Source organism: Calypte anna, chromosome 4 (assembly GCF_003957555.1).
Source record: "Calypte anna isolate BGI_N300 chromosome 4, bCalAnn1_v1.p, whole genome shotgun sequence".
Lineage (NCBI taxonomy): Eukaryota > Metazoa > Chordata > Aves > Apodiformes > Trochilidae > Calypte > Calypte anna.
Window position 1 is genome coordinate 4411596 of NC_044247.1, and position 22007 is coordinate 4433602.

Consider the following 22007-nt stretch of genomic DNA (forward strand, 5'->3'; position numbering starts at 1 on the left):
AGGGGTGGGGGCCGCGGGATAGAGAAGGGGATGAAGGCGGGGGGGGGGGTTCCCATTCGGCGGCGAAGGAGTGGCTGCTGCTCGGCTCCGGGGTGGCCGCACCAATCCGGGGCGGTGTGAAGCGAAGAGAGGTGGCTCCGCTGCTCTCCTGCCACCACCCCCACCAATCGGCAGCGGCAGGGGTGAAGGGGATGCGGAACCCCGAGCCCTGTTGGTTCGCGCGCTCCAGGGGCTGGGGCGGTTCGGTTCTTGTCACGCGTGCTGTGTGTGGGGACCCTGCGAGGGCTGGGAGGCACCTCCCGCCATGCTGTCCGCGGAAGCGGGCGCGGGGCGTTCCGCAGATCTGGAGAGCGGAGCCTGGCGGGGGACCCAGAGCTGCAGCCTCCTGCGGCCGGGCCGGGGTCATTGCGTGTGGAGAGAACGCAGCTGCGAGGAGCTCTCAGGGACAGGGGCTGTCCCGCAAAACAGAAGCGACTTCGTGTGACACTGAAACTGCTCCGGTAAAGCAGCATCCCTACCCGGTCGCAGAGCAGCCTCGCCTATCGGTGGCATGGAAACTGGGGTGTTTTCACTCCAGTGAGTTGTTTGGCACCGTGCGAGTTTAGTGCCGTATCTGTGGAAACATGGACCGTGGATTGCTCCTCAGGTTAAAGAGTCACCCAAGCCAGCCAGATACATCAGAGCATCTTCTCCGTGTTGAAAGTTTACTCGGCAGATATTCTTAGTGCCATTGGAAAAAAAAAAAAAAAAGTCAGTGAAGAATCTCCCATAGCAGAACAACAAGGAATAATATTAAGGCTGTCACCCTGAAATAGCTTAAGAAACATTCACAAGAGCCTCAAGGAAACTAAGTCTTGACTCAGAATGTGAAAGAGGTGTATTGAAACATAAATCAGAAGCCAGTTGCAATGTCCAAGGTCTCCCCAATATTAATAAAGTGCTACACAATTGCTGGAATACTGTATGGATTAATAACTGTCTCTATTACCATGTAATAACTTGTTACATGCTGCATATTTATCTGTCAAAAAGGATTCTGGAGCCATAATTAAGAAATGCTAATAATGGCTCATAGACCCACATTTGAATGCAATCATTGTGGGTTTGAGAAATGGAATCTGCTTTGATCTTCCCAAATGTCCTTGAATGGATAAGTTTTTTGCACATGTGCATCATAACTAATTTGGGGATCTTCAGGAAATTCCTTCTATAAACAGTATGGAAGAATCATAGAATCTTTCAGGTTGGAAATGACCCTCGGGATCATTGCATCCAACCATCATCTCTATTCTACAAAGTTCTACCCTAAACCATATCTAACACATCTAAACACCACATCTAAACAACACTTAAACACATCTAAGGACGGTGACTCAACCATCTCCCTTCAGTGTTTGACCACTCTTTCTGTGAAAATTTTTCCTAATGTCCAGTCTTAATCTATCTTGTTGCAGCAGTCATCAATATGTGAGAGACAAATGAGCTATTACCAGTCAAAAGAAGAACAGCATTGTAATATTCTGCTCTGTAATATTCTACTGATACTCAATAGAACCAAATTAACCAGGATCAGGGAGAAGGTACTGAAGAGTGAAGGGTTTAATCTTTTGGTGCAGTATTTGATGGACTTCTGGTTCAGTGTCTCACTGCAAATAGATTGGCTTTCCAGCAGAAGAGGCCTATGAGCAGAATGTATGTTTGGTAGAGGAACAGCTTCCATCATCACCTGCAAATATTGTGGCTGTCTGCTTCATTTAACCTTAGCTGTGGTTACTTTCTTTGGCTGTGAGATTAAAGTTTACAGATTAATAACTACCTATCAGTCTGCCTCGTCCAGAGCCTCTGCTCTTGCCCTGAAAAAGCTAATTGTTCCCTGGATTCACAGCAGGAAAATCTTCTGGCTTTTGCCCTCAAGCGAGTTTCCAGCCAGAGAGGGTGGAGGCTGAATAGACTTGCAGACTGATGTTGGGCTACGTGTGGGTGATGATTTTGGCTGCAGACATGGAGTGGGAGGTTCAGCTGCTCTGTGGCTGGCAGGAGAGGGGCAGAGCAGTAGCAGGAGCAGCCCCGGTAGCTAAATGTTACTGAATGTTTTAAGTAGTTGCTCTTGGTTTACAAAGCTAGTGGCTTGGCCAGCTTGGAGACACATCTTTGCTATCTTCTAAGCCACATCACACAACCACTTTCTATTTAGAGCATAACTGATCTCTGTGACACTGGTCAGAAAAAGGGGTTCAGCTCACTTGGTAAGATGTACATGTAAATAATAATAATAATAACATGTCAGAGGATTCATGATGGAGTTCTCATGTGTGAGAAGCCTTTTTAATATTCACAAAACACTGTGTCTGCAGGTGTTCCTACTGAAAAGCAAACTATGCATGGTCAGTCTGTGAAGGCACATGCCCAAATTTTCAAATGCATTAAAACTTTTAATACAATAGGCTAGAATCAATGCCTGAGACCTTTCCTAACAGCTTACCAAAAAGACACAGTTTCCAAACTGTCTTGATGCTGCTACCTAGTGTGATTTCTAACAGGATTTTCCCTTTTTTTTTCCTATTTTGATTAATTTGTTTGCCATGCAGTAACACACTTGCCTGGCTTGTTTCTTAGTAGATCAGAAATGCAGCCCTTTCAGTGAATGTTCAGTGAACAAGTTGCTTCAGTTATATAGCCCAAGAAGCAACAAGAAGTAAAGCTACTACTACTTCAACCAGAATCACAGCAGAATGGTGTATCTGTGTATCCCACTTCACTGGGATCTAGCTAAGCTGGTTACAGTTTGCACTGAAGCTACCAGCTCCCCTGTCATCCTGCACACGTGTGTCTTGAGTCCAAGGCCTGTCATATCATTTCAGTTACCTTTTATCAAGTATGCCATGCATTTCACAAGCCATATCTCTGATAACACAAAAGATAACAAGCAACTGTTATCACCTCATTCTAGATAACTCCAACCAAGGTGATTAGTTGTATTGTGCTTTAAAACAAATGTTAAATTATCCTGAAGACCCCCAGCTCTAGACGTGTACTTTTAAGGATGTTCTGCATAGTTCAGAGGTACATGAAGAGTAGTTTCACATGTATTAGGCAGAGATCTCTATTTTAATACACACACACAGAGGGAAAAAACCCACTCATTACCCTCTTGTAACTATCTTGCAGTATTACAGTGAACAAGCTACATCTGCTAAATGTATGAAAAGCAAATAATAGGTAAATTTTTCATTAACTGGTAACAAAAAGTAGTTGACCTTTTAGTGAACACTGGTTTTCACTGAGCAGAATTTAATAATAAAGGCACCTCAGCCACTTTATGACACCCAGGCAGAAATTCTGCATAAAAATTGAAATGTTAATACCAATGAAGCTGACATCCTGAGAATGGATTATGTAGAGAAATGCTGGAGTTTCTGGAATTTTCTCAAAAAAACTGAAGAACTGTTTTGTCCTTTTCTCTTCTTCATGTCCTTTCATCTTCTCAAGAAGATGAATTTTAAGTAGCAAGGCCATGTTCAGCAAAAAACAGTAGAGCAAAGGCTTCTTGGGGGGTAGCACACCAACTTCAGAGCAAGTTAACAAAGCTGTACTGCTTGCTACTTGTGCTCCTCATTAAGATCTGAGAACCATGCTCCTACAGTTCTCACCAAGGAAAAGGCTTTAGTGCTCCCTCTTGTGGACAAAATACAAAACATCACAAAAGTGATCCGATTTTTGGCCCATTAATATAAAGTTTTTACTTTGAGCAATTCTGATACAAAGTAGGGTGCTCCCATACCCGTAGATACAAATATATGCATGCAGACACATAGGCTTCCTATAATTATTTGTAATTGCATAATGGTTTTTTGGGTCCACTTCACTGTAAGTGAACAGTCACATTTTTTTCAATTTTGTATTAAATACCTGTGATATTAGGTATCCCTCGTGGTCAGCTTTAATTTTAAGGTACATATTTTTATATCGCAGCATAAGGTTTCTAACACTAAATCATCACATGTTATTCAGCATGCAGAAGATGCACGAAATCTACTGAGAAAACTTTTTAGATAATGCAAGTGTTTGTTTGCTGGCATGTGTTCCTTTCTCCCACTGACTTCTATTTTTATTGGTTTTAGCTAAAAGCCTTCTACAGTTCCTTGAGGTTTGATTTTGTGACAAGAAGAGAACCTGATAAAATGAAATGCTCAGTGTTTGAAAATAACACTTGCTTTTGGTGAAAAAGTTCATTATGCTCATGCTTACCAGGGAAAAAATATCTGGCACCTTTGCTAGAGTCCCCCCCAGTTTACTCTGAGGGCTTAGCTTGACATCTTGTTATCAAGCTAGTATAATTTAGTTAGAGCAAGTTTAGTTCTAGAGGAAAGCACCATTTATTTTGTTCCAGTAATCCCATTATAACCTTTAGAAAGCCTGTCATTTCTTTCTTAGGATGCAGGGTCAAATCTCTCTGCCAGACACCTGCAATTCTCTCCAGTGCTGTGGGGTTTTGCTTGAAAGGATTTTCTAGCTCCTTTTCCTTATCTGGCCTTTTCACCAACTCCAGCATGTGTCACCTACACCCTTAATGTGAGAAATACTCAGAAATGAGTTAATGGCAGTGCTAAGACATACTAAGCAACTGGGACACTTGCCAAGGTGTTAAGAAGTCACAGACTGGCAGTTGAGAGATAACAGAGTACATATCATCTAGTATTTCCTAGATGCAGAAATATGGCTTAGAAAAGGTTTTATCACTGGCTTCAAAGCTATGTGCTTAGAGAAAAACAGAATTAAACCTCTCACCTAGTAAAGTAGAACTTGCTGCAAAAGCTGTGTGGTAGTTCAGTTAAAAATCTTGTAATTTGAAAAGACCTACTCTTTTACAAACTGGTATCAGTATTTCTAAACTGAACAAACCTTTGCCTTGTTTTGTCTCAAATGTTTGTTTCACTAAACATGATCAGATGGAAATGCTATTAGAAAACTCCCAGCTTTTGCTTTCAGATTTTCTGAAAATACCAGGATGATTTTACAGAAAGCCATGAAATTAAACTGTCCTCACAGTGGGACCAAATACAGCTTCTCCCCAGTGCTGACACCTGGGTCATTCCAGGCTGGCCTGTACCCAAAAGAGACTCCAGAGCCCTCCTGCAATCCTTTCCTTATGGCTTTCAGCAGCTGCTGTTTCACAGTTGGTGCCAGGATACCTCCCAGAGCCCTTCTTCAAATCCCTCATTAGGGACTAGAAAATGATACTGATTTGGAACTCTTCTCCCTTTTCACTGCTACAGGCTTGGTTTACATGGGTACTTCCAGCCCTTTCCCAGCAGCCACAGCTTCCCTGGCTGCTCTGACTAAACTGCTGGAAAATTCTAATGATTCTCTTTGAAGTAAAGGTCTTGGAGAAGGGGGCCATTAGAGACAGGGCTTGCCAAAGCCCAGCAGCACTCCCAGCCCACCTCGCATATCAAGGAAAACTGCAAATGGGGTATCATGACTGTAGTTCTTAACATCTCACATTGAAATGCTTTAATGATCATCCTGCAAAAGACAGCTAGGGTTATTTGCTGCTTTCTCAACATTGTTCTGTTATTTTCTTTCATGAAAGGTCACTTCCTTAAACCAACATTTTCAGAACCACTTGATATTGCTAAGAGCTATACACATACCAGAAGGCAAACTTTGCCCTGCTTTATTTGCCCATAGAAATTTCTGTCCCATTTGAAGTGCAAAGCTGGTAAAAGAAATGGTCCTGAAAACACAAGGAACTGTCTTGAAAACACAGAATGTGCAGACTTTGTTCTGTGATTTATGTGGCCTTTATTATGAATGTGCTGTTGAAGATTATTTCAGAGCATTTGTTAAATGTAAGGTTAAGGGGGGGGGGTTTCATCTAATGCACAGTAGCCCTTTAGAAGATGAGAGATTGTTCTCCCAGCTCTTCTCTTCGGTTTTATTTGGTTTTGTTTGTTTTGGGTTTTGTTTTTGTTTTGCATCTGGCTTTGAAAGTAAACGAGTATAGTTCAGCTCACATTTTGTATTCAATCTGCAGAGTAGTACCTGTGCTACCACCAATATGACACAAAGGAAGATCCCCTGAAGAATCCATTTTCTCTGAGTGACCTGAATGGTGCTGAAAGACTAATTCCAAATGGATACTTAGTCCTCAGAAGTTCCCAGATACAAACAACAGACTTTGTGTCTTAATACAAGCCAAGACTGCCTCTGTTCATAAAGTCACCTTGTTTTTCTAGTCTTCAAAATGAGGCAAAGTAATTCCTTTGCATAGGTCACAAATGATTGAGGAGCTTTTCAGATCCATCTACTCCTGACATAAACCCCAGAGAAGAAAAGTTCGGAGGGTAAGAGTGTTAGCACAGAGGCTGGGGACAGGTGCTTAGGAGAGAGCTGGAGACGAAGTGCTAGTGTGGAAGCTGCCAGGGTGGCTCCTCGGGTGCAGGGCCGGGCAAAGGGAGGGTGCCCGCAGCGCAGAGGGCAGAGCTGGCTGCAGAGTTGGGCCTGGGGGTTCTGGCAGAGGACGCTTGGGGATACATTGAGGAGGGGAGGAGCGAGGGGGTGTCAGAACAGACAGTGCAGGATGCTGGTGGGTGGATGCCGGGTAGGGCTGAGCAGGAAGGGTGCCGGGGCGGGGTGCCGCCTGCAGTGCCGGCACATTCCGGGCAGGCGCACTGGGCGGTGCGGGTGGTGCGGGCGGTGCCGGAGGCCGGGCGGGCTCGGAGCCTATGGAGGCGGCGGGGCCGCAGATCGGCCCGGGCGGAACGGAGGAGCCGCAGGCGGGAGCCGAGGAGATTGACATGTCTTTGGGTAGGTCCTAAAAGACCGGGGTCCCTGTCCGGGCGGGAGGCGGGGGGCGGCGGGGCCGGGCCGGACCAAGCGTCCGTGGGGGGGCTCGGCCAAGCGCGAGGCTCCGTGCGCCCGTCGGGGCCCCGGGGGTTTGATTTGTGCTCGTATGTGCGGTTGCGGGATAACTGGAGTGTGCCCACGGTGTGGCCCCGCCGTGTGGTGCCCCCCGGTACGTCCGCTGCCGGCTGGGTGGAAGGGGAACGGGCATGGAAAGGCGGAGAAATAGCCGGGGGTGGGGAATCACTGTGCTCTGCGGGCAGCACCCCATAACTGCAGAGGGGAGGCTTATCAAGCTGGGGAGAGGTTTATGTAAATGAGCTCTCTATTGAAATAAAGATATGAGACATATCCTCGGGTGTAGGCTATTTATAGCAGATTGCTCGTGATGCTCACCATTCCTCTGGCACTGGATATGTGAACTGTGCATAAACAACTGCCCTTTCATTAACTCTGAAGGCCTGGACTTTGATATCTGGACAATAGATCTTGGCAGATTATCATGTTGACATCTCTGCTGTGGAAGAAGAGCCTACCATACCTTTTCTTATTAGATCAACTTCCTAACCAAAACCTTATGTCATTTCTTCCCAGCACTTGTTGGGAATAGCAGAACATTTTCCACTGCAAACTCAGACTGATCCCTTGATTAGTGCACCCTTGTTTTCATGGTGCTATGAGGCTTTACAGCAATAGTGGAACCCTAATATTTCATTTAGCTTTTTGCAGTGGTGTTGCACACCCTTTTTCTATTTGCTGACGTGTGATATTGCCCTTGCTTTTGCTGTCCCTTAGTGCTTCCCTCAGTCACCTCCCCTGGGGTCCACCTTCTTATTCAATCCAGAATACAGGTTACTCAAGGCAGAACAGATAACTGGAAAGCAACAGTTCTTTTGAAGAACGGGTACTTTTATCATTAGATTCTTGTTTCTGTACTTGCAGATACATTGGGTCTTACTTGAGTTAGCAGTCCCAGGAAATTGATAGAGTACCCACCCTGATGTACCTAACTCATTAGCTACAGCATTACTTTAAATTATCTCCCACGATCCCTTCCAGGCTTATGTCATACTCCATTGCATTCCTTTGTTAACCCTATCATATTTATAGGTGTAAAAGACAGGGTAACAACTTACCCAAACAAAAAAAGACATTGACAGGTGACACACCAGGCACCTGAGCATTCATCTCCTCTTCATTCCCAGCAAGCTCATCTTCACACTGTAGGTAGCCCACCCTTGAATGCCTGCATTCACCTCCCAGCAGAGCAAGCAGGGATTCTGTTGATATGCCCCAGATAGTGCACATCCCAAAGGCACACTTAGCTGAGAATGTCAGTGCATTCATACCAAGAACATTGCCCAGCCTCTCTCATTGTGCTTTCTTCCTGGCAGACTTCATAGAGAATTCACAAAAACAGTCATACCGCCTATTCTTACATCTGCTCTTGATGTTTTCTCTGGGCTTTGTATTAATTTGGAGGCAGGAGTTTCCTGATGGAAAATGACAAGCAGCAGGGGCTGGAGGTATGATGTGCTGGCTGTGATAATAACCCACTGGAAGCTAATGGAACTTTGCTTCCACTCCAGTGGTTCATTAAGGAACTGGAGTAGCCACTGCCTGAGAAAAGGCCTGATTTGGACATTTCTTCCCTCATTGTTTTGCTAAAGTTAGAACATTCTGCTTGAAGCTTTGGTTTTATTCCTTGCTAAATATTTTCTGGAAGGTTTGAGGTTACTAGAAGCTGTTGGAAGATATGAATTAATAAGGAGGTGTCCCTTTGCCACTCTTCTTCATCAGAACAGTTTGAATTAAGAAGATCCCCTTGATTTCAGACCAACTCATTAAGAACTAAGGGATTAGCATGAGCTTTCAAAAACCTGTCAGGTATAGTATGGACACTGGTAGATTGTCACCTCCCTTTGTGTCCCTTGTGCTTTCTTTGTCATAAAACACAGCACTTCAGTACAGCTTGGGATGTATGGCTGGTTTCCTGCAGCCTTCATGCCACAGCCTTCCCTGCACCAAGCATCAGTTCTCCCTTTAATAGATATAGGGACTAAGGGGACATTCATCCCATTTGTGTTTGCATGACACTTGGACAGTGTTTGTGTTATTTATACATCAGGGGCATGTCCTCTGCATGGGGCAGTTCCCATGTCCCACACGTGACAGGGGGAACCCTTGGAGCAGCTGTCACAGTGTATGTGCAGCCATGGATAATGTTCTCTGCCCAGCACTGAGCTCTGGTCCCCCTGCTAAAACATATTCCCTAATTTTTATGGGAAATCTGAAGGATGGGATCCCCCAGTGGGACATGGGTCTGAAATCTCTGTTCCACACATATGGTGGATACGTGCTAGATGGTAGTACATTTTTAATTAGTTTGCTGCACTCTAATCTCCATCCTGCAGGAGCTGAGTAAATTGATCCTATACTTTCTGAGCTAAGCTTAATCTTTTATTGTCCAGCCAGTTTAGCTCACAGAACTGCAGGCTCAATTTTTACTGTGGACAGTTGCAAGCAGTGCAAGTGGGAGTCACTGTTGATGGAAAGTGCAAGTTTTATGGGTTTCCCCTTTGCCATTTCAACCTAGATGACATAATAAAACGCCAGAGGAAAGAGCAAACAGATGACAGCACCACGGGAGACAGGCGAAGGCAGCAGGTCAAGAACAGGAATTGGGTGTATGGGTATGGACGACCCCGTTTCCGTGCCTGGAAGCAGAGAAATTTGCAAGGTAGGTGAGCTGTTTGGGATGGCAGAGAACTACCAGGCTGGAAAACACATTCTTGTGTTCTTAAATCCTCCTCCTATCTAATTCTTGCATGCCTATAAGATGTACTTGGGCTCTGAATAGCTTTTCTCTCTGCAACAATGGAGTATCAGGGCCCTTTCAGAGCATAAATTCATCCATTTCTCTCCATTTCACCCTCATGAATTACTAATTCAAAGTGACTTAATATCTATTCTCTATTCCCTCTTGGCTTTGCATATTTTAATTATGCCTCTCCCTAATCCTCTTTTTCCCAGAACACACTTAAATTACCTCTTTGATAACTGTCTTTAATAGCTCAGTTATTTGAGTTAATTTGCCCCTTTTGCCAACCATGCTATTTTCACATGAGTTTTTTTATAATACCATGTGACCCCACACTAGTCTAAGTTTGGTCCTGCTAACTTTTATCTACAAAACCAAAGCAACCTGCTCCATGAAATGCCACCTCTATAAAAATACTGATTTTTTTTTGTTTGTTTGTTTAAATTACTGCTAAATCATTTATTGAAGATTTTAGTGACATTTTGCAGCACTGTCTTTGCAGTCTCCCCTTGGAGTGCCCATGGCACATCAGGACAGTGGGAGTGCTGGGAGCAGTTGGGGTTATCTCTGATCTGCCTCCCACTCTCATGTTCTTGGTCTCCAACATGTATTGCCTTACTGACAATCATTCCAGCTCAAAACAATAATAAGTGGCCTCTACAAATTTATTTTTTTTTTCTAAAACATAGAGATTCTTCTACACTTGAACAAGTACTGTCAAATAAATCAAACATTTTTTTTTTACCTATTCTTTAGAAAGAAGAACTTTACTGTTCATGCATAGGATTATTACTGCTAATCTGAGAAATTCATAGGTTTTAACTGAGCTTGAATTCAGCCCTGCCAAGTGCAGAGCCTCACCATGCTGTGTGAAGCTGATGTCAGCAGCAATTCTGGGAAGCTCAGCATGACAGTGAATTTAGCCCATAATTCTTCAGGGGCTCAGATCATTTTGGTCCCTGCTGAAATGCAGTCTCTTCTGGGCTGAGACTTGATAGCCATTATCAAAATGACAATCAGAACAACCCACTACTGTAATGACAGAGAACAGAGAATAATATTATGCTGATTAAACCAGCAAGAGAATTTGTGCAAGTAAAGTGCCATTACCCCTCCTGGAATAAGGCTTCAGCCATCTCCCTAGTGAGGGAAAGATGATTTTTAATTGTCAGAAATTTGAATTTCAAATCTCCTTGGAAAAAAAGTCTGTCAGGCGTCAGGGCTTCTCCCCAAATTGAACTTGCTGGGCAGAGGTGCCTCCTGGCCAACCCAGGTGTGCTCAGCACCAGGCTCTGAGTGTGCACCCACACGTGGTGGAGGTCTCCCCCAACTGATGCTGTGAGGTTTTATTCAAATGTTCTTTCATTAATAAATATCTGTCAGACCTTTTACTGAAACAGAGCCTCCCATGTGTCACACTTCAGGAGACACGTGACAGCCTTCGTCCCCAGCTGGCATACACTGGGTACCCCTCACAGGCTGATGGCTCCATCATTAGTTATTTACAGTGGATGAGACACGCTTGAGTGCACCACTGAGTAGAGCTCTCTAACATGAACTGACTGCCAGGGGCATGAATTTCTAGTCAAGGCTGCCTTTTGCCTCAGTCCCTTCCACTGCAGAGATGAAATACCCAGAAAAGGCAGCTGAGCTCAGTCTGCCTTGCTGCAGAGGATTTGCAGTCTCCAGGATTCAGGAGAGCTCTGTTGCTAGACCTGCTGGTCCTCAGGAGAGGAGTCTGGCAAATAAGTAAGAGAGAAAGGCAAGCCCAGGGTGGTTGTTGAAGGGAACATGGAAGGGGAAAAGACAAATTGTGGAGACAGAACCAGGAGGGAGAAAAGGGCCATTAAACACAATGAGACCACATCTGGTCAGAAAGACATAGACTGCCAAAATTCAGGTGTTTGTCAGGAGGGAAACATTTACTCACCCACAGTTTCTGCAATGAGAGGGCATCATTTGCGAAGGAAAAAAGTACTGATCCCACTGACCTTGTGAAGAGCATTGCATATTTTTGAGTGTTCCCAATCAGCACCTCCAACTGTAGGTAGCAAAGCACCTCAACGTGCTGTTGGGGAAGTGCTTCCCACAAGCATGCCCAGGTGCCCTTTTGTTTTAGAGCCAGAACAGCCCAATCATCTTCACTGGTATTCCAGTGTAACCAGTCCATGCTGATGCTGAGTGAGGTAACAGCCTGGAGCTGGAGCCTTAATTAATTAATCAATCACAGTGGCAATGTCACTGCTGCCTCAGAACATTTCTAATTACAAATTGCTGTGAGGTAGGAATTGATGTTACAGGATCAATACATGTGTCTCACCTACTCTGTGGTCTGTACCAGTGAGGTTCTGCTGTGTGGTGCAGGACTTTAACTTCACTCTTGCTGTCCTCTGCCACACTCTGCTTTATGCCTGATTTATTCACCCCTCTGAATATGCATGCACATTCCACTGGTATAGTGACTCAGAAAATGTCAACTTCATTATGACTACTACAGAAATTTATTGTGGAGTCATTAGGTTTTAATTCACTGTGCCTCCATCTGATGAAGTGTCTTCCTCTCACTTCATGCCTCAGCACTCTTCAAAATCATTAACAGGCTTAGAGGAAAACATTAAATGCAACACGAGCTGTTGGTACAGAAGTACTGTGCAGTTATGTAAAACAGCAGAAGGTGCTCCCTTCAGTATGTGGAGTAAATATGGATATGTCAAGCTAAAAAATATATATACATATATATAGGTATATATAAATTATGGTCCAGTCTTCACTTGTCAAGTGCTATAATGTGGGCATTCAGAGCTATTCAGGAATGCTGTGTGGTTGGCTTTTGGATGCCAGAGTCACTTATGTATCTGTGTCAAAGGCTTTTCCCATTTCACACAATCCATAGCAGTGTGAGCTCTGACAACATATTGATAGGTTTCCTGAGGCAAGTCTTCCTGCCTTTATTAGGGATCAGAATTGTGGATGGCTTTTATCTCTATATTCTTTCAAATCAAATAAATGTGTTTGTCAGTCCTACATATAATAAGAATGGTACTGAGATATTGGAAACATAAATTATTTAATACTCTGCAAAATTAATTTACTTTTCTGGAATAACTTAATGGGATTCTTGCATCACTAATTTTACAGACACTTCTATATAATATTAAGTTAACCTTGCAATCCATTTGCAAAACTGTAACAATAAATTGAGTTTTGAAAGATGCTAAAATACGTTTATTTTTGTAGGACCTAATTTTTTCAGAAGAGGGTTTGGACAGCAACAGTACAATCGGAGACAATTCAGGAATCCTGTTCCTGGTCCCAGAAGAGCATCTGCTTCATTAGATGGAGTGAGCCCTTTAAATCGACAGGCATCAGCTCAAGAGGTAGGGCAGTAAGGAAGGTACAGCTATTTCCAAATGTCATGTAGAAATCTCTTGGTTTTAATGATTGTGGATCCCCCCAAGGAACAATCTACATAAAAAATTCACAGGTACCACCTTTTATATGCCTGTGGAAAGCATTTGCATGCATAGGGGAGTGCAGACATACGCATGTAAAATAGCAATTTTCCAGTTGGTTTTATAAACTTGGCATAGTTTTACTGAATCAGTTCCCATGGGCTTTACAAAAAAAGTTTGAAAAAATGTGTTCTTAAAGGATTCAAACATATATATCCATAAAAATAAATCTCATGTCATCTTATTTTGCTATTATCATTTAGAGTAGGTATGATAAGATTCACCATTTGTCCTCCATGCAGAGAGCACTTTCCAAGGTCCAGTGAAGTCAAAGGACAGACTTGTTGACTTCAGGTGGCTTTTGTTCAGAGGCATCCTTTTCACTAGCAAGTGGGTATACCCTCCAGAGACACTGGTTCATAGTACTGTGACAGCTTTGAGTCACATTGCCCATGTGCTTAAGTGTAAAATGTTTGGGTTTTTTTTAATTCATGGCTTTCCTTTTTTCAAGTTACAATGTTTAGGTCTTGTTTCTGTTCAAAAACTCCTAAAAAAAGATTGAAATATTTTCATTTGTTTTTTGATTTACTTTAAAGCTTGAGAGATGGAAAGGAAGGTATGTATTCACCATTAAAGTAATTCTTACAGATTTCTTCCGAGTGTCTCTAATACTAAACTGTCTTGGTGTAGAAGATGGAAATCAAGTGGGTAGATAGTCCTCTGTGAGAGGGGGTCGTATGTTTTCTGCACTGGTGGAAATCCATTCTATTAGGAGGTCACATATGCTCAGTAAGCTTTTAAAAAACCACTGAAGTGGCAAAGATGATGGGACATTTAATGACTATGTGCTGGGGATACAAATAAGAGAGACCTAAATTGCGGGCTCCACGAATGTGCGTGGACTGTGGTTATTACTGAAATATACTGAAAATAAAAGATTGTGATGACTCAGCCACTGGGTGTGGCTGAGTATTGACAGAAAATCATCAGCAATTGCTATGGAGCATAATTCTATGGTAGCATATGCAGAAATAAGACAAGTGTGAAGAATGTGGAGATACATCTCAGTGGACAGTAATAGTATGACCAAAAAGAAACCTGAACAAAGCTGTAATGCTTGACTTGTGTGAGATTTGCTCTTCATGGAATTTTTTTTTTCCATATATGCACCATTAGAATGAAACATTCTTCATGGTACTTGTAATATCATGCCCAGAAAGTGAGGCACACATTGTTGACAATAGTGTATACTGAATCCAGATGTTGAGACTAGAGCTACACTGCTTGGCAGAAATATTCCTGCCATAGATATTAAAGACCATGGAAGAGACCAGGTTTTAATAGATTTAGTGAGGACTCAGATTCCCATCAAGAAAATATCAAAGGAGAGGAGAAAAAAACCCACTTGGGTTGTTGTGTCATAAGACTGCAGAAGCTGCAAAGGCTAAACAGCTGGGAATAAGAATATGAGGAATGCAGAACACACAACACTGGGCTGAATCCCCTTTGAAGCAATTGCAAGTGGTGCTGAACACACCTAAGAGCAGCAAGGGAGCCTCTGCAGCAAAAGCAATCACAATCTGCACTTGGGAGCAAGCTTGGGTTCCCCCTAGACAGAATCAAAGAAAATGCCAGATAAATGCATCAGCTTTTTAGGCAGTGGCAGCTGATGGAAAGTAGAACTGTTGTGTGCTGTCATGAGCACTCACTCCCTCTTAGTGCAGGTGGCAACTGCTGAGCTCTTGCTGCTCTTTCAGGGTAACAAGAACAAGGATGCTTTCACCAAAAGCAGCAGCAGTGCACAACCAGAAGGACAGCAACGGCCACCCCTGGGCCCCAAGAGATTCAGAGCAGCTGCTGGCAGTACCCACACTCCAGGGAGAAGGTAAAATTTTTGGTAACTCTGGGCTTTCTTGCTTTCAGTGATTGCCTGTGCAGCTCCTGGGGCTCTGCTCTTAGTCTGTGCCAGCTGGGAGTGGATACAGCACTGTACTTGTGAAATGTGAGAAAAATACCACTGGGTATGTTAGGAAAGCATCTGGAAATAAAACAACTTTGTCTTGATAGTTAAAAACTAAGGTTTTAGAGCTGTCATTTTATTTTAGAGAGCACAGAAAATTATGTTGTGACTTAGCTGGTAACAACCAGGCTCACTCACAGCCCCCACTCCACTGTGAGAAAGCAAGGACAAAATCCACTTAAAGGCTCCTTAATCAAGACAAGGACAGGGAGTTTTTCACTTCCAAAATGGCACAGGCAAAATAGACTCTGCTTGGGGAGAAAAAACAAAAAACAAAACAGGAGAAAGAGAAAACATGACCAGATCTTAAAATACCTACCCCATGTTCCCTCCCTTCTTCCCAGGACCAAATTACTTCACTCCTGCCTCCCCCTCAGAAGCACAAGGGGGTGAGGAGTGGGGAGTTTAGGGTCAGTTCACCACAGTTGATTCTGAAGCTCCTTCCTCCTCAAAGGACTCACTCACTGCTCCACTGCAGGGGAACACCCTGCAGCTTCAGCATGGGCTTCAGGGAAAATCTCTGTTTGGGCTCCTCCTTCCTCACCAACCTTGGTATCTCTGCTCCAGCATTGCTCTCACCTCCCCCTCTCCTCTTCTCTGCAGGTTGTTTCTTTGGGGGTTTTTTTGGCTGTTCTTTTTTTTGGGGGGGGGGGGGTTGTGTTTTGTTTGTTTATTTTTCTTTGTTTGTTAGTTTGTTTTTCTGGTTTCATTTTCCCCCTTCTTGAAGGGAAGGCACCGACGGCTTTTGTAATCTTGGCCAGAGGTGGGGCTGGAATTGAAGCAGGGGAGCTTCCAGCAGCCTCTCACAGGAGACACCTCTGTAAACCCCCCCCCCCCGATACAAAAACCCTGCTGCACTAACCCAAAACATAGGACTTTTGTGTTATTATTAAAATTTTCCTCTTTGGGGAAAAATTTGAAGAGTGAAATAGCATTTATTTTCATCAAAGCAGGAAACACAGATTCCAGCCTTAAGGAATAGGCAGGGAGTCTGTCCCAATGAGAGGCTGCAGGATCTTTGATGCTGGGCAGTCTCGGTGCCAGTCTCGCTGTGGTGCTTGTGTTCTCTGATCTCCAAAGGAAGCTCAGTTGCAATCCCATTTCTCTCTCTGCTCTGAGTAGAGCAAGGACTAAATTACCTCCAGAGGTCCTGTCTGACCAGATTTTTTTCTATGATTTTCTTCCATGTTTTTTTTTTTCAAAGAGCAGCATTAGAACAAACACAACCTGTTGTTTCATTTGAGCAGAAAAATTAGTTCCTCTGAAATCCTTTGCTGGCAGAAAAACCTGTGGGACTGATCTTAGTAACACACTACGTTTTCACTTGATATTGTAGTCAGCTATGTCCTTTTCTCTCTCCTTTACCATCAGGCCTTTCCTGCTGAACAGACGTCCAGCCTTCCAGCACAAGCAGCAGTTCTCCAAAGTCATGTTTCAGAGACGGGTCAGTATCAAAATACTTTTTTTCTGTGATGTGCTGATGGTGACAAGCCTTCGGTTTTTCCAGCCTTTGCCCAGTTGTTATCTGCTTCCAGAAATAAATGGGAGAGATGGATGACTGTAACAGTTACTAAATTCCTAGGAAAGTATTTGCAGGGCAGGCAACTTTTAACATAACTTAATTATCTGGCAGCTAGAAAATAAAACCTGGGGAGGTGATAAAAGTAAACCTTGCTGCTTGTACAGTAGACAAAATAAAGTAGTGCAAATCAAATAAGTAGTGCAAAATAAATTCATCCCGTGCAGATTACTGTGCCAGCAGGGAACACAAAATTATCAAATTTCTTGACAGCATGTGAGGAAAGAGCTATTCAGATAAGCGAAATGAAATGCTTGGAAAAGGAATAATTGTTTCTGAAAGCTAATTCTCACAGTAATTAAAAAAAAAATTATTTCACAGCAGAGGGATGCAAATGGACAAGGGAAACTACCAAGGATGAGAAGGTAATTGGTGAACAAAGGCAAGCTGCAAACACCATGTGCTCTTTCAAGCTTGAATCAAACGAAGCTGGATACATCTTCCTGTCTCAGCAGGTGGCGAGTGAAACCCAGCCCTGGAGCAGTTCTGACTGTTTCTGTGGCTAATCCCCAGGCGGGCAGGAGTGGCATGTAAGTAAATGAGGTGATTTGTTAGGCTGGGAGCCCTACAAAAGCCATTGCAAATCCCTTTAGCATCATTGCAACTTTGCTTCTTCTATAACAAGTGTGCAATTTATTCAGACCCAAAATGGTTTGCAAATGAGGTCTTGTTCCTTTCCCCGCATATCTGAAAGTAGATGGTAATTACAGTGCTGTTCACTTGTTATCCAGAGCAAGGAGGAATGGAAGCACCAGGAAGCACCGGGGAGGTGGCAGGCTGGTTTTTGCTCGACTGCGTGGGGTGTCCTGAGGGAAATGCTGCTTGCCCTGCAGGGACATTACACAGCACAGAGACTGCAAGGAGGCAGCTTCAGCTCTGGCCTGAGCCAGTGCAGCTGCAGGACCCGGCACCCAGTTAGTGGCAGAAAGAAGAGTGGGTGTGAGCATGCCCTGAGTGCAGAGAGCACCCCATGATATCCTGGACACGATGCAGTCCCAGTGCTGGAATTCTGCCTGTGTGCCCGCTCTCCTGGCACACTTTAGTCTCACTCAGGCTGCCGTGAGACGTGGGATGTGTGGTTTTGGTCCTTGCTGGTTTGCAGACGATAGGAAGCAAGATGCCCTAGCATCCTGAGTGACTGCAGATCTGTGCTTTCCCCAGGCCTGGATCCAAGCGCCCATTCCTGCGAAGCCAGCGGCCCCCGCTGCAGGTGGCCAAGCCCCAGCCCAAGGGGGTGCTACTGAGATTCAACTTCCGTGCAATGGCCAACCAGGTAGAGGACTGTCAACAGGACAGACTGTGCCTTGCACCCTGCAGCAGCACTGCCACTAATCTGTTAACGTCACGCTCAGGTTTTTTGGGCTGCCAGCTGTGTTTATCTATCATAACTCAGGAGGAAAGTCCCGTAGCCATGTTGGCTAGGTTGCTAATAGAACTGAAGGCACCCAAGAAGACTGCTCAGCAACTACAGACTCAGCCCAATTTTCACCATTCTGTTGACCCATCTTGGCCTGTCCATGTGCTTGCTTAGAGTGGGGAGATGCTCCTTGTGAGTGGTCGTGGCCAGGGGACACCATTTCACTGTTGTTGCTCCCCATTCCTCAGAGACACACAGCACATCTGGGTTTTCCTCGCTCTTTGCTTTGTTGGCCTTTTTGGTGCTATGTTTTACTCTGAAGTATGGTCCAAGAGGCAGGTCAGAAATGCTCCTCCACCTTGAGTGCTGTTGTTTCCTGTCTGGATGGTTTAATTTTTCTTGATGCCTTGTGCTCAAATGCCATCTGCTTGCTCCTGTTCTTGGCAAGAACGCCTGGAGTCTTGAGGTTGAGCGCTGCTTGGAGGTTTTCAACCACACACAGACCGTCAGACTCCTTGTCTCTGTGTGCTTAGTGGTTTAATTGACTAACTGGCTGTGAAACGCCGTCACGACTGATGGGCTCTTACCAATACCCTGCTACGAGCTTGGCTGTGCTTTGCCATGAGACATGGGACTGACTCACTCTCCCTTTCCCCCGCAGACCAGCCTGACGCTGGATGAGAGGTTCTCTGGTTTGAGGAATAAGAGGCGCTTTACAGCAGCCAGGAGTGCCGGCCGGATGGTCACCATGCCTTAGCTCCACATGCTCAACACAGGGCCTGCCCTAAACAGTCCATGCCCTGCAATGGGTAGCTCAATAAAACTCAGTAGATTTCCTCTGAGATAGCTAATTTGGCAATGTGCTGTCTCCTTCCTTACGTGTTGAATGAATGAGTGGTTGGGGGCAGGGAAGAGGCAGGATGAGAGTTGGGGTCAGGGCAGGGTGGTGGGAAGCAATGGGTGGAGAGGAATTTGCTCAGAGTGCTGTGCCAGGGAACTGCAGGGCTGGCACCAGTCCTGTCCTGCCAGGGCACCTTGTGCTGCTGGGGCTCACTCCTGCAAGAGGGTTGGGGCACCAGCTCCAAGCCATACCCATGGAGCATTACCTGCATTGTCCCATAAGTGGGACAGGGGAGGACACTGCCTGCCTGTGTGGGAGACAGTGGGGAGCAAAGCATGCACATGGCTGACAGATGTTCCCCAGCAGTGGCACCAGTGGAGTTGCTCCAGCTGCCTGCATTCCCCAGCATCCACCTAATTGCCCAATTTGTTGTGTGTACAGGCATTCCTACCTGGACTTTTGCAGCTTGCCCCTCCAACCTGAAAACATCTCTACCCCAACAGGTGGGCCCAAACAGCTTGTTTCCCTTTGGTTTGCTGTGATGTTCTGAGTACTGCTGCTGGCCCAGTTGCAGGGACAGAGCAAGATGTGCCATGCCATGCTGCCAAAGTGACTGTCCTCCACACAGCACAGACAGACTCCCCCAGCCCACATCAGGTTTTCCAGTGTGATGTAGCTCTGCATTAGAGATTTCAGAGATGCAGCTCCCCACATGTTCAAAGCACCAGCATAATCAAACTAGCAGCTGCAGGAGGGAGGCCAGGCTCTACAGCAGCCTGATAAATACTGGCTGAGATGTTAATAATCTGGGTCTAGATGTTTGTCAACAAAGCCCTGCACCAACCATGGGTCATTGACCCATTCTCCACCCACTGCTGCAACCCTGCACTGAGCATGCTGGACACAATCTATTACTGGGCTAAGAGCTATACTTAAAGTAAATATTTAATAGACTGCTTAACATTTTACAAGGAGCGTTTTTAATAAGAGATTGGACTGAGTGTTGGTTTCACAGGAATGTATGAAATGTTATTTGACTAAGCGGTGATGTACAAGTCCAATATACTGATTAAAAAACTAACTTGTCAAAAGTCACCTCTGGTTATTTCCCTTCCTTCAGCAGCCTTTCCCTGCAAGTTCAGCCTCAAGCAGGACACTGCAGGGCACACTGTGGCCACGTGGGCTGCCACCTCGGTGCTCTGGGTGGTGCCACCTCCTTGTTGGTGCCCGCCTGCAGGCAGTTGAGTATTGGCCTGGCCATGCTGGCAGTTTCTTGCTTGAAAAGCTGGCTCCAAAGCACAGCCAAAACGGCAAAATTTTTATATACTGCTATTTAAAACCTCCCACTGTTTTGGCTCTGCTTTTTAACATTAAAGTTCACTTTAATGTTATTGGCAGAACTGTCAGGGCAGACCTGACGCTGAGTACCTCCAAAGTGAAACAAATGCAATCTGACTTCCAGGTTAATGAACTCAGGAGAAGTTATCACCTCTTCATGCAAATAAATAATCAGCATGGCATGGAAGATGAGAAAGAAACACTGTCACAAGTGGCAATATTCCTGATTTCAGTTGCACCTTCACCTGTAAATAGTGACAAAAGATGGTAGAGTCTCTAAGAGAACTTGATCACTTCTTAAACCAGGTACGAAGAGATGGAGCCATTCAGTTCTCAAAGAATATCTGAGAGTGCAGCATCCCCTCAGTGTACAGAGCACACCCTGATACTATTCTCTCAGTACAGGTTTTTCAGCAATCTGTACATTATATATATTTTTAAGTACAAATAAAGTTGAGAGATTAATCATAGAAACTACACAGTTTTTCTGGCTTGATTTCCTGACAGCTGCATGAGTTTGCATGCAAGAAGAGGTGAAGTACATTTTGCACAGAAGGGCACTGAATTTGTAAGTAGCAAAAGAGAATAACAATCATGATAAGAACACACTGTGAGAGGGCACAGAATCAGTTCATTCCAAGAGGCATAAAATACCCTGTTGTCACTTCTTAGGCCTACCTGATACCCAGCCAGGGCTCCACTCCCTCATCCCCCACCCCCACTGTGGGACAGGGAGGAGAAAATCCACCTAAAGTCACCACCAAGACAAGGATAGGGAGGTTTGCATTCCCTGGTTACAGTTAACAGGCAAAACCCAGACAAATTCAGCTTGGGAAGAAACAATTTAATCTGAAAAGAGAAATAGAAAACACGGCCAGATCTTAATACCTTCTCCCTCCCACCTCTCACTTCTTCCCAGGCCTGGATTACTTCACTCCTGCCTCCCTCAGAGGCACAGGGGGAGGAGGGGTGAAAGGGTGGGGGTTTAGGGTCCATTCACCACACTTTGTTTCCGCCTCTTTGCACCTCAGGGAGAGAACTCCTCACATTCTTTCCCCGCTCCATTGCAGGGTTGTCCTTCTCACAGGAGAGAGTCCTTCACAAACCCCTCCAGCACGAGTCCCTCTCACCAGACGCAGTCTCTCAGGAATGGAGTGCTCCAGAGTGGGCTGCCCACAGTTACCTTCTGCTTCAGGAAAAGTCATCTTCTCTGCCATGGGGTCCTCCATGGCTGCAGATCCACATCTGCACCTTTCTGCAACCCGGCACAGGCTGCTTCATGTCTGCCCACCTGTGACACTTCAGGGGCTACAAATCCACATATACCCTATCAAAGTCCTTCAATGACTGCTCCTTCAATGACTGCTCCATCTTGCTTCTTCAGGGACTGCTCCCCCATGCTCCTCCATGGGCTGCAGGGACACAGCTGCCATCTCACCACAGGCTGTGGGGATAGCTCTGCTTGGGCACCTTTCCCCTCTCCTTCCTCACTGACCTTGGTGTCTTTTCACTGACTTTTCTCTCTCACTTCATCCTCTGCTCTGCAGGTCATTTTCTTATATTTTTGCAGTTTCATTTTCCCTTGAACATGTTACTCACAGAGGTGCACCCAGCTTCCCGTATCTACTTGGCCTTGGCCAGAGACGGGGTAGGGATTTGATCCGGGGGAGCTTCCAGCAGCTTCTCACAGGAGCCACCCCTGTGCCTCCCACACACACACTTCCAAAACTCCACTGCACTAACCCAAGACACC

At 45.0% G+C, this 22007-nt stretch overlaps 1 protein-coding gene across 2 annotated transcripts; it reads left to right on the forward strand.

The window, feature by feature from the left end:
- Window positions 1-6689: 6689 nt before the first annotated feature.
- LOC103535649 (UAP56-interacting factor) lies at window positions 6690-19997 on the forward strand. Of its 2 annotated transcripts, none has more exons than XM_030449226.1 (9): window positions 6690-6810; window positions 9443-9586; window positions 12905-13044; window positions 14877-15004; window positions 16511-16583; window positions 17040-17083; window positions 17171-17248; window positions 17880-17991; window positions 18737-19997. In XM_030449226.1, the coding sequence occupies exons 1-9, from the start codon at window positions 6729-6731 to the stop codon at window positions 18830-18832; spliced, it is 897 nt and encodes a 298-aa protein (XP_030305086.1). In that variant the 5' UTR covers window positions 6690-6728; the 3' UTR covers window positions 18833-19997. The 2 variants fall into 2 exon arrangements, with proteins under 2 accessions (XP_030305086.1, XP_030305087.1); XM_030449227.1 differs by having other exon boundaries at window positions 17174-17248; window positions 18737-18926.
- The last annotated feature ends 2010 nt before the right edge of the window (window positions 19998-22007 follow it).

Coding starts and splice junctions, on each gene's coding strand:
- LOC103535649 (XM_030449226.1), top strand. CDS start 6,729: ATGGAGGCGGCGGGGCCGCAGATCGGCCCGGGCGGAACGGAGGAGCCG. Junction 9,587..12,904: donor GAAGCAGAGAAATTTGCAAG/GTAGGTGAGCTG, acceptor TTATTTTTGTAG/GACCTAATTTTTTCAGAAGA. Junction 17,084..17,170: donor AAACTACCAAGGATGAGAAG/GTAATTGGTGAA, acceptor TTCCTGTCTCAG/CAGGTGGCGAGTGAAACCCA.